Source organism: Anopheles arabiensis, chromosome 2, assembly GCF_016920715.1.
Source record: "Anopheles arabiensis isolate DONGOLA chromosome 2, AaraD3, whole genome shotgun sequence".
NCBI classification, from domain to species: Eukaryota; Metazoa; Arthropoda; class Insecta; order Diptera; family Culicidae; genus Anopheles; species Anopheles arabiensis.
In genome coordinates, this window is record NC_053517.1 from 55,862,944 (window position 1) to 55,876,141 (window position 13,198).

At 36.3% G+C, this 13,198-nt stretch overlaps 1 protein-coding gene across 11 annotated transcripts in view; it reads left to right on the plus strand.

Annotated features, from left to right (window-relative positions):
- Nucleotides 1-13,198, plus strand: part of LOC120893180 (ETS-like protein pointed) — an 88,082-nt gene that overhangs the window by 9,859 nt on the left and 65,025 nt on the right. For all 11 annotated transcript variants that reach the window (XM_040294898.1, XM_040294896.1, XM_040294902.1 and 8 more), the window contains one exon: nucleotides 2,713-2,833. In XM_040294898.1, coding sequence (XP_040150832.1) covers nucleotides 2,713-2,833 — 121 coding nt within the window. The remainder of the gene's footprint in view (nucleotides 1-2,712; nucleotides 2,834-13,198) is intronic.

Sequence of the window (13,198 nt, forward strand, 5' to 3'; positions counted from 1 at the left end):
GCGTTGAGGCGAATTGTTCTCTTCTGAGTGTTGTGGTTTACGTGATGGTATATGATGTTTAAGATAAAGCAAATAGTCAGAATCGATTATACTGAGTGTTGCAAGAAATCACTTTTGTTTATTTTAATTTATTGTAGACATTCAAAACTATATATAATAAAACGTACAGATCAGTAGCTATCACGAAGCAGCACAGCAAGGATGGCCATATTAACCATTGAGGTTTTGAAGAGCTTTTTTAAGCGTGATTGAATGTAAACCCAAACCTTTTAATTTAATCCATCTCACTATGAAATGATACCACATTTATTGACATAAATATGTTTACCTCTTAAAATAATTCTGTAATTCCGAAAATAAACCCTGCAAAAAGCCGGTTTTCATAAGATAAATTCGATATTCTGGAATTGTTTGCAAAAATATATGTCTAGTTCATTATCAAGGAAAGATTACTTGTATTCCCTTGGCATTCAATGGAACTTTTACAAACATTTAGTCATTTCTTGATTTCGGAATAAATACGTCAGTAAAATAGATAACATTTCTTTCTCCGCACACTTTAGCCAAGGCTCGTTGATAGTCGCAACACTGCACCCCCAAGAAACATTTCCCATAGCTTTTACACTTAAACATGTCTAAAGAATGCTTTACTATGAGTGTACTAAGCCTTATAGTTTTAACATGTATTTTGAAGATGCTTAACAGTCTTTGAAGTTGTTAAAACTTTAAAACGTTCTGAAGGCGATTATAAGACTGTCTTATAAGACTTAAAAGATGCCTGGCTTGAACCATCCAGTAAACGTATCCTTAAGCATGTTATTTTGAGACTGGGACATCAAGATCAACTGATCTTAATAAATGCTTATTAAGTCTTGTATGAAGGGAACTTGGGACAAACTATACAGGCTGCATCTAAGATACGCTATTAACGCAAAGCGTGAAGAAGCGGTTTTCAGCCATTATATATTTAAGCCATTATATAGTTAAACCCACTTGCAGTGGGTGGTTATTATTCAAATTCTAAACAATTTTAGTTTTTTTTAATCATGCTGCTATTAACTGATATTGTACCAAATCAATAAAATTTGTGCAAAGAACTGTCAAATTCAGAAATCCATTTCAGATTGTGTAAATTTGCGCGTATTTCGGACACTACCTGTACGTGGAGAGACTTAAAACTTGTTAATCTGCACAAGTGCTTACTAAACCTATGTGCTGTTTAAAACTATCTTAGTCACACATACAGCACTACAAATCGACTGAACTTGTGATCAGGAAAGTCCTCTTGATTTTAAGCCAATGGAATCCATTTTAATGCATGAGATTGTTGATTTGTGTATCCAAAATGTGTCAGCCATGTTGATGTGTAGATAAACCAATTCATAATTTACAAGACAAATAGAAAAATGACTATTTCCCAAACGTTTTTCCCGTCATATTTATTATGCCACATCCTTGAAAAAGCTTTTTGTGCAAATTCAGGGCGTTTCAATGAAAACTATACATTTAAAATAATTTATTTTTAATCTTAAAAGTTGCTTATTATTGAGGCGCTTTGATATTTTTTAAATTATTATAATGTATTTCAACAGTGACATTTTCTTGGCATGGATTTCTGCTCATACGCGAGCGATTTCAGAATCAGAAAAAATATTAAGACAACATAATAATTCTCAAATAATTCTCAACAATTATAAGGACTTCATAATCATTACTTAATTGCCATCTCAAGAACATATCCATAACAATAAGCTGTAATTTTGATAATTTATTTACGCCTCACATCTTAAAGGTCTAGAAATGGTTTTAACAAGTAGTCTTAACAGAGTTCTGTAGATGGGCCCTTTCAGTCTTAAGTGTGTTTTATTGTAGTCTTATTAGTTCATATAAGACATTCAAATGAAAAAGGGAGCCTTAATGGAATAACCGTAACAACAACGTTAAAACTATGATAAGATTTAAAATGTTACTCGGGCCTTCTATTTCCAATTTACTTCCGCTGATGAGAAATGAAAACTGGAGCATTAATACATACGACCCTTCAATCATTATCGTGTTAACATATTTATGGTGACTTGTATCCCTTGTACTCCCTGTTCAAAGCGTAGTAAAATTTCATGATTTACGATTAGAAGCACACTCCCTTGATGGTTTCCGGGCGCTTGAATATACACATCGGGTATGACATGATGATTGAGTATGCTAAGAGAATCCTAATATGTCTCTATTTAGTGCCTCCTAATAAGTGAGAAAAAAGGGCGGTAGCTATTTTTACTCTAATATCTTTCGAATAAGTTGGTACCATCGCAATGGAATAATTCAGTTTTAAGTAAGCAATCGTCTTCTTCTTTTGGTTTTTGGTCTGCACTTGTTTACAATATTGTAAAAGGTACGATCTTCTCGTTTGGAGGAAAGTTACAGTAATTAGGGGAAAAGGGAAAAGTTACAGGTAATTTCTCAGTCCGCAGTTCGAATAGTAGACTGACTGCGGTTAGCACAGCTCACCGCTAGTACCGGAAGCAGTTTAAAAGCAGAATATTTGGGTCCAAATTATTAAGGCATTATGAAACGAAAAATATAATAAAAAGCACACCAACCATAACCGCAACACTACCTCAGCAGATGCTGTCAATAAGATCGATAAGCAGAAGCTGTCGATAAGACAGAACAACAAACTTACCTTTTTCTTAACTTTTATAAATCTCTTCACAGGGCTGCGATGGCGATTCAGGTTCAATACAGCTCAAGCAGGAACCGTTGGACGATGGACCTATACGAAATATTCAAAAGGTACCAAGCCTTTCCGATCTGTCTGATCCCGAAGCATCACTTGGTGAGTGTACATGTGGTTTTCATTTATTCATATCTCATATGTTGCAACAACGCACAATATTGGCTTCAATTGAATAGGTATGTGAGAAGCCGTTGAGTGATGCAAACGACGAATTATATTTGTTTGTTACTGATACGACTAAACCGTCTATTCTGTTGTTAAACATAATGGTCAATTGAGCTGAAATCAAGGGTAATTTTCGAATTTACCAAATGCAACATACGCGGTTACTACACGGTAGCCGAAAGAGTGAGACAGACTGTGAGAGGGGGGGGGGTAAGAGAGAGAGAAAGAGAAAGAGAAAAGGCGATAACAAAACGAGAAAGAACAAAAGTTCAAGCGTTAAAGAAGGCTTGTTTTATTATTCGCAGTTACTGTCCAAGTAGGATAGAATGTATTCCTGGTCTGATTCTTGCAGGCGCACAGCCGTTTCACGACATTCAACAAGATCTAGATACACACGATCTGCCACGTCGGCATGAGCAAGGATCTCATCGAACAGGAAATCACCAAATGATACGGCCAACGTCTGGTAGTACTCCCATTCACCATCCAGCTCTTCCACGAGTGCATCAAACTCCGCTACAGCATTGTTACGTGAAAATGATTCCACCACTTGTGAAATGGATCGCGTGTTTTCCGACAAGAATGTGATGGCGTACGGCAAAAAACGGTTTACACTGTCGTCTGCCAGTTCAACATGCGCGTAGTATGCGCAATCCTGAATGTCCCAGTTCTGAAATAGCAGGAACAACTCACGCAGCTCTTCCACATACTCTCGGCACTCGTCGTCTACTCCATCGGCGGCTGCAATCTGCTGTTGGAAGGATGAGTCTGCTTCGCGCATTTCCGGTACCATGCGACCCAGCTCTAGCAGCAGTTCTCTATTGAACTCACGCACCATGTCCGCGTTAAAGTGATATAACTCATTGATTTCATTTTGCGTGTCGATTGCAAGTGTGCTAAAGTTGGTACCAAACTCAACCAGCACTTCAAACCGTTGCTGTGCGCAGACAGCTTGCAGCAAGGCGATCACCAAGAAAAACTTAACAAACATCTTCACTTCAGCTTTCAGCTTGGAACTGATTGTGTATGTTGAATGCACGTAGGCTTGTAAACTTTTTGTGTGGTGTCAATAAGAATGGTTTAGCTTGGAAAAACGTTTGATTAGATTGAACAGATATCTTCAATGCCAACGCATTCGGATAAGCAGGTACAATAAAACAGTAAAATATGTGACCATTGCGGTCAAAAAACATTCAAACCATGCACGGCAGTCAAATGTGATTGAGTAAAAGGATTAATAGACGGAAATCATATTTCAGAGGCTACCTTGCAGATATGACTGTTTTTGATATGGAATCAAACGATCAGCAATTATTGAATATGGGGTTTTTGCTATTTCAAATTAAGGAGACCAATTTAATTGAACCGCTATAAAGATTAGGGTTACGCAGGCAATGACTTGGTAAGAATTGTGTCATTGTAGTTCTTTGGAGAGCAAGATGTACAGAGCTGCAGAAATATTTCCTGTGATGATGAAACATTACCTTACAGGAAACAACAAACGGTTCTAAGAAATCATTAAGAGCATAAGTATACTGATAAAACGGCTGCATAACCAATATCTTGGTATGTACCTGTAATATACTGTTATGTATGTAATGCGTTGTTGATTTGTTTGATTCTTCTTTTTTTTTCTTCTTTGGCACAACAACCGATGTCGGTCAAGGCCTGCCTGTACCACTTGTGGGCTTGGCTTTCAGTGACTTATTGATTCCCCCCCATAGCAGGATAGTCAGTCCTACGTATGGCGGCGCGGTCTATTTGGGGATTGAACCCATGACGGGCATGTTGTTAAGTCGTACGAGTTGACGACTGTACTACGAGACCGTTTGTTTGTTTGATGATTTGATGTTTGTTGATTTGTTTGATTAAACAATTTTATTTGTTGGGACGATCATGTGGGCTGTTCTATAACTATGTTGAACAATATCGGACAAGATAAACCACACCTAAATCATCCTTCCGTAGGATGGACTGACTATTTAGTTCCATGGTACTTACTAAGTCGACGAAGTCTATTACACATTTTCCTAGGCTTCTGTGTTATTGATAGGATTATTCAAGTGAACTCGGTCCTCCCGTCTTAAGTTTCTTAACATGGTTCAAATGACTTTTAAGTTATTTAACTCGGTCATTTACCATCCACGGCCAATATTTTTTGTTTACGGCCGGGTCCGGACATTACATAATCAGCAACTATCGCAAGTGTTACACTAGCGTGGTTAGTGTTTTAATACAACTTAAGTATCTTTCTGATTTTGCAATGGATTATCTCGCTTAGCCGGTCTCGTAGTACAGTCGTCAACTCGTACGACTTAACAACATGCACGTCATGGGTTCAAGTCCCGAATGGACCGTGCCGCCAAACGTAGGACTGACTCTCCTGCTACGGGTAAATTCATAAGTCATAAGCCAAACCGATTAGTGGTACAGACAGTCTTTGACTGACAATGGTTATCCAAAGAAGAAAAAACGAGTTTCAGAGTTTTCCAAGTCACTTTCGAATGTGCACATCATTATTCACCGCCTCCAAGATGTTTTTCAACAGTTGTCTAATGTTGTATTTGCTTCATTTTGAAATTTCAGTTTTTGCTCATGATTTTCAACACATCACAAAGAACTGTCAAACTTAATCCAGCTTGAAACGTATTGAAAATCATGCTGAATAAATAAAAAAATATATGATGAAAATGAAATATCAGATCGATGTGAAGCTTCAATATGAAGCAAATACACCATTTGACAGCTGTTGAAAAACATGTGGAGGCGGTGAATAATTATGTTTACATTCGAAAGTGACTTGCAAAACGCTGCATTTTGTGCGCAAGAAGAAAATATACGCTTGGTTTTGTTTGTTCAACTTTTTTTCGGCCATTTTTTGTCTTGTAAGAGCGGCCTAGTTAGTCTTTAATAATTTTCCATTTATTTGCTAAGAAAATGAAACATATATATTCCTCTTTTGTAAACTATTAACACTTTGACCACTGGACATCGCATTGCTTCGAGTGAGCATGGCAAGAGAGCGACAATTTCTGGTGTCACTGTTAGTGGACCTCCACACCTCAAGGACTAATTTCCATACCGTACCGTTCCTTTTTGTAAGACGGTAAGATTTGTTGGTTATCAAATCGAACATGTCAAATCCCATATATTTTTCATATTTGATGTCGTGTTCGATTGGTGCCAGAGCGCAGCCTTAGGGTGGTCATCTGTGAGGGAACGGTCAGAACCTCGCCGCATGCGATTTTGCCGCAAGCTTTTGTATGGGATTTGACGTTAATGACAGCATTTGCGATATGCAGCATGCGGCGATGCTGCAAAATCAAAATAATTTGATATTGCCGCATCGCCGCATGCGATTTTATTTCAGCTGTCAAATGTCTAATATAACATCAAATAATGATAATCTTTATAAAGAAATAACAAAATATCATATTAATATCCTGAAAAGCTAGAAAATCGAGAAAACTCATTTCTTGCCGCAAACATAGATTCAAGTGTATTATTTCGTGTTATTTCGTGAATTTATTGTATAATTCATTGTGTCTTCGACATGTTTGAGGATAAAAACTAAGAAATCATATATATATTTCCTATTTTAACATTTATTTCTCATTATTTACGAGACACATGGACAATTTAAGTGAATTAGAACTCTTACTCACATGATTTTAAATTTCGTGACGAAACAAATCATCAAATCTTTTGTTATTATTCCTCATTTTTTGATAAAATCAATAGACATACAAAAATGCTCGTAGTAACAAAGAAATCTGTTCTATTTGCTATGCTTTATGTGCGGAAACCAAAAGTTAACGGTTTTAAAATGACGTAAAGTCCCTAAACTATGACGACCCCTTAAAGGCCCTTTTCCACCACCTGGTATTTTTAATCCACCTTGGTAGGAATACAGATAAATCGGACTTTCTGTATCGAACATCAAAGACAGAATGAAACTTAAGTTGGTCTGCCGGTGTCAAGCATCGTTCGCTTGCGCAACACGACCATCATCATTTCCTTTCACAATGAAACTGACTGGTCCTAAGCGACATTGGTCTTGTTTGTTCGAGAGTGTCTGACGGTGCATCTCCCATTGCTCTATACGTTTGTTCGTATTGAAGGTAGCGGTAATCGCTCCTGCGATTAGTGCGAACGTGCGGGTGTACGTGCGGTTAAATAAAAAAAGATTCTGACCCATGCATTTTCAAACTGACACATGCAGCGGGTGTCAAATTCTATACATTAAAAAAAAAAAGCACGCACGCCCGCGGGAGCGATTAACGTTGCCTAAAGTCTTCTTCGATAACTGCCAGAGCACCGCCTTAGTTGCGTATGTCGGGGAAAACCTGTATGCAAACGGGAAACTATTTTGCGTTCAAGCTTCCGCGCAACTTGCATTCCAACAGCGCCATCTATGAGATAAAGCTCAAAGCATAGTTGGTTTTTACGAACAGTGGTCAACAACTTTTACACGAAAATCAAATTTATATTTTCTTTTGAAACTCACGCTGTTTCCGGTTTACCAGCGATGAAGTGTGTGTGAGAGGTTTTAATAAGTTATTTCATTTAACAGGAACCAATAAAATAATAAATAATATGTAGTTAAATGAAATTTATAAAAATTCCTTTACCGAAAGTATTTTTAAAGATATTTTATTTTGGAATGAGCTCTTCTGTTTAGGTTACATACATTTATATTTAAAGTGTTTGAAAATGTTTATATCTGAATTGCTTTGATTGTATGCAGTTTATATTTTAATGATCATCTATATTTTGTTTTAATTTCACATTGACTATTGCATAAAGCAATGCCCATTTTTCCAGACTCACATTATGAAATAAGAGAAGAACATTTCTACTTCCTCTCCACATATAGAATCATTTATCTCCACCGTGCGTCTCGCTGTATTTCTTATCTGCTGGTACTATGCCATTAGCAGTGTGTCGTCCATATGATTGCTCCGCGAGTCAGCAGCAGCCACGGTTGATTGATGTATATGAATGAAAACATTAGCCAAAGCATCAATGCCACTGCAAAACTGCTCACAAACACAATAAGAGCTTCATTCATTCATGCGTATTTCGCCCTCAAAGCAAGTGTTTGGTACTCGAGTGGCTAAGTGTGTAGAAAAGCTTCGCGTCGTTTTCAAAGGGTAGAATCTCTAGATCCATCAGCATCATTCACATCTTTCCGTCAGTGTAAGATAACTTACTCGGAGTTTATTATCGTTGGCCTCCACGAGCCAGTCATTCAGCTTCTTCCTTTACTGAATGGGCCTTAACCTTCGTTGAATCATTTAAAAACGCGATTCGCTTGCGTATCTGATCATGTTGTGCCTTGTGTACTTTTTGCCCTTTTTTATTCTATTTTATTCTTTATCTTGCGATATCTTCAGACCCTTCCATTGCATTCTATATTCCGGCTTGATTATTCATTGAAGTTATGTTATCGAGAATTTGACAAGCAATTCAATGTTTTAAGCTCCATTTGCTTTGGATTGCTGGTTGCAATATTACGTAGTAGTGAGACGTGTGTTGTGTTTGTGACGTTAAGCAACTGACTATTCTGTTTTTCAAACTTCATACATTTGTTTTCTACCATATTGATGTCAAAAATACATACAATCAAATGTTATAGACGTAACTTATTATTGTTAGCTTAACAATTTTCACATTTCTTCATTTGATAGTTGATTTCAGAATTTGATATTAAGCTGTCATTAACCACAATAATTAGAGAAAATCAAAATGATGCGGCAAAACGATAAGCAATTATCGTAAATATAAGGTTTTTGCCATCTTTTTGCATGATATCTTTTCAGCATCTGCTTCAATCATTCTTAAAAGGAAAAGGAAATATCAATTAGATTTTTGTTGCTCCGCGGAGAGCACAAGATTATTTGAGGACAGTTCGATGAACGATGGACATCATTTATGTTATCTAACACGCCTGATCTTTTCATCACTGTTTTTGCGATAATACGTCGATGATCATTGCTAATTGTTCTATTTGTTTTACTCTTAAAAAACAGGATTGAATTGCTAAATTATGTTTGTTATTTTATCATTGCACAATGTCAATGTATGTTACAGTTTGAGCTGTTTGACTAGAATGGGATTGTTTAGAACTAGAAACTAAACCGAAATTTAGATTTTAACTCATTTTGTATTTATAGCAATGGAGAAAGACAAGTTTTTAGGTGAGTGAATCAGATACTGTGATAGTACAGTGAAAAAGATGGCTCGGTGGCCCAAATAGAGTGATTTCTGTGATGTTTGTCGATTGCTAGATGGTTCTTCTCGTTTTCTGCGGCACGACTAGACTATTTTATTCGTTCCTGAGATACCTAAGAAGCTTGGCCTGTGGCGCCTGCAAGCATGGTGGCCTTTCGTGGTTATAGCTAATTAGCTCGAAATGAACCGATGGATTGAATCGAACTTTGTTGGACATGGGAAATCTTATCGAAAACAAACCAAGATGCTAATGATGCTGAAGCGTTCAGAGCGAGTGACTAATATTCGGTAGCTGTGTTAATTACGAATGATTTTTGTTTATCAAGATGTTGCCATTTCCCTGTAACATTAATGCCTCAAGTTTATCACTGCTGTATGGAGATTCATCATGTACTACTATATGAAATGTGTAACTCTATACTATATAAATACATCAGGTTCTCAATAAATAAGAGTATGGTCCAGTAAGCGAGTAATGTTCGTAAACTGGGATTATATATCAACACACCTACGCTTATATTAACCAAAACCGAGAGGTGCAAGATAAACAGTTTGGGTTGTTGTCACATATTCCCTTCGACAGTTGTTGGATGTTAGAAAATTTTGACGTTGAATTGCGTTTTAACAATCATGTAACAAGTTTATTGTCCTAATTGATCATTCAAACGGAAGTTGTTTGAACGTATCTTTTTATAGCATGTTTTAGAATTCATTGTTCATTTTATGAAAACTTTTAGAAGACGTCACGAATCCTTATAAATCGAAAAAAATCAACAGCTTTTCGCATCATGTTAACGACACGATTTGTATGCTCTGCACAGTTTATTCTAATACATTACCGAAGCATGTACAGTATCCCATTGCGGCGCGGCTTAACAGGCTTGTCCCAATTTTATGACCCAAGACGGTTAGCTCCACGGAATCATTGCGCACTTTCATCGTTTTAGGAAGTGCAGTGGGTAGCTATACAGAATATTTTTTGTTACATTTTGTTTTACAGTGGTTCCTATTTGTCGAAAGTATAGAAGTAACTGAATGTAAATTACACAACTTTTAAAGACTTCAACACTTCGCATATTGTAATATGAATTTAAGATGGCTTCCTCGTTACTTCTGTCAATGCATATTTACTAATACGCTGAACGTCAAAATGCTAACGTGACATGCGTTCATTTTGATGAACTTATCAAATGATCGTTTGGAAGAAATTATAATAAATGTTTCTATAATTGTCTGTATCGATATTCTGCTAATCTTCTGTCTGCTTCCAAGTGGCGCTTTCCAGTGCTTTTCACATTCTATAGATTCTTCTCCCCATCGAAACAAAATATGCTCGATTAAATATTCATGATGTTTGAATGAGCTTCTATCAGGTTTCCCGCCTTTTTTTTTGACTCTGGTTTCATCAAACATATAAAGCTTTTTCAGTATGCTAATTTAATTTTAGAGAAAAGAAATAATAAAGATGTAAAAAATAAACAATGATAAAAATCTATCGAAAATAAAATAAAACAAAATTACACAATCCACAATCCATCCAATCCAGCATGGATACTTAATCTTCTTGTCTGAATGTTCAAAATTAGTTTTCGAAAACATTCAATACAGATCATAGCATTCTTATATTAGAGATTTTTTTTACTTAAAATCCATGGGTATCAATTGAGATGTTTTACTTTGGTTGACACGAATAAGAAAACAGCATTGGAAACCCATATTTGTAGTAGTCAAACTTCAGCAGAAAAGCGTTTGGCACAGCATAGCCGGTGAGAAATCGGATGAATGAATGAGCTCTAGCGTATGAATGAATGAAGCCTTTTTTCAATGAGCCACCCTTACGCAGAATGTGATTTTTGCTCCACACCCTGTAATTCCCTCGGCTACGCTGGAGGCTTTTGTGGTTTAATGGCCACAAACGTCGATCGGGCGATCGCGCTAAACGTATGCATATACATGGACGAAGCTTTTTGTAGTGCTGACTGCTGTTTTGCTACCGAACGAATGTTAGTACTGACAGCAGTAGCTGACTGGCAGGGCTAAACCGTCGACCCAGAATCATATGCTTTCGAGGCCTGCAAGCACGGCAAGCATAATGAAAAGAAGGAAACGAAGGGTGTTGTCGTCCGGTCGTAAACCCTTCACAAACCGTAGAACCCACCAATACAGCTTAGTTGCCGTCAGCATGGCGATGAACGGAAGAGATATGTAAATAGAGTCACAAAATTTATGATACATCTTCCATTTTACCTTTTTTTCTCTTTCATCATTTCATTCATATTACCACACGATAGCACAACCCAACAGTAGAGCTTATTTCATATGAATGTAGCACTGCCAAAAGGGTTATAGTGAAGCTAGTTAGTTATTGAATCTATTGCCGATTGCAATTTAAAAAAAATTGAAATGTGATTTAATTTTAGTCAAATGTTCATTAGCGTGCCAATTAATCCATTATAATATTTTATTCACAAATGTATTAGTGTCATAGTATATTTTAGCTTGGTTAAATATAATTTTGCAATTTACTATCAACGAACAAATTTCACACATCCATAGTGCATCGTGGATGAAATAAGACAGTGTTGTTAGTGATGTTTTTTGTATGAAATTTGCAGCTAATGTGCGTTTCATTCGTTGGTTGTCTGAGCTCGTTTATATATATGCTGCTCTTGATCATCATTTATATTATTGATTATTTTTATCATCTTGAATATCATTTACTTGATACATCGGTTACTAGTATTATGTAGCAAAAATAATAAGCTCATTTTGGGCTCTATTAAACCAACGTAATGTAGACACCATCCATGTGTGGTAAGTCCATGTGACATACTTCATGGTATACTCATTACATGTAAGTACATCATACATTGCTGCAAAATTGATTCGATCGCTAGACTCATAGATATAATCATGCCATATACATTGTATTCTGCTACAACACAACGATCGATCTTTATGAATGAAACATATAGCATAAAAGATGAAAGTAAGATCGACCGTTTACGATCGATCGATGTCTTGGAGCCTCAATATTTAGGCCTTCAGTGGCGTCACCACCTGTGGCGAAAACCTGTCGTTTCAGTTTAAATAGTTCATTTGTGTAGATGTTAACGACACGATTTGTATGCTCTGCACAGTTTATTCTAATACATTACCGAAGCATGTACAGTATCCCATTGCGGCGCGGCTTAACAGGCTTGTCCCAATTTTATGACCCAAGACGGTTAGCTCCACGGAATCATTGCGCACTTTCATCGTTTTAGGAAGTGCAGTGGGTAGCTATACAGAATATTTTTTGTTACATTTTGTTTTACAGTGGTTCCTATTTGTCGAAAGTATAGAAGTAACTGAATGTAAATTACACAACTTTTAAAGACTTCAACACTTCGCATATTGTAATATGAATTTAAGATGGCTTCCTCGTTACTTCTGTCAATGCATATTTACTAATACGCTGAACGTCAAAATGCTAACGTGACATACGTTCATTTTGATGAACTTATCAAATGATCGTTTGGAAGAAATTATAATAAATGTTTCTATAATTGTCTGTATCGATATTCTGCTAATCTTCTGTCTGCTTCCAAGTGGCGCTTTCCAGTGCTTTTCACATTCTATAGATTCTTCTCCCCATCGAAACAAAATATGCTCGATTAAATATTCATGATGTTTGAATGAGCTTCTATCAGGTTTCCCGCCTTTTTTTTTGACTCTGGCCTCATCAAACATATAAAGCTTTTTCAGTATGCTAATTTAATTTTAGAGAAAAGAAATAAAAAAGATGTAAAAAATAAACAATGACAAAAATCTATCGAAAATAAAATAAAACAAAATTACACAATCCACAATCCATCCAATCCAGCATGGATACTTAATCTTCTTGCCTGAATGTTCAAAATTAGTTTTCGAAAACATTCAATACAGATCATAGCATTCTTATATTAGAGATTTTTTTTACTTAAAATCCATGGGTATCAATTGAGATGTTTTACTTTGGTTGACACGAATAAGAAAACAGCATTGGAAACCCATATTTGTAGTAGTCAAACTTCAGCAGAAAAG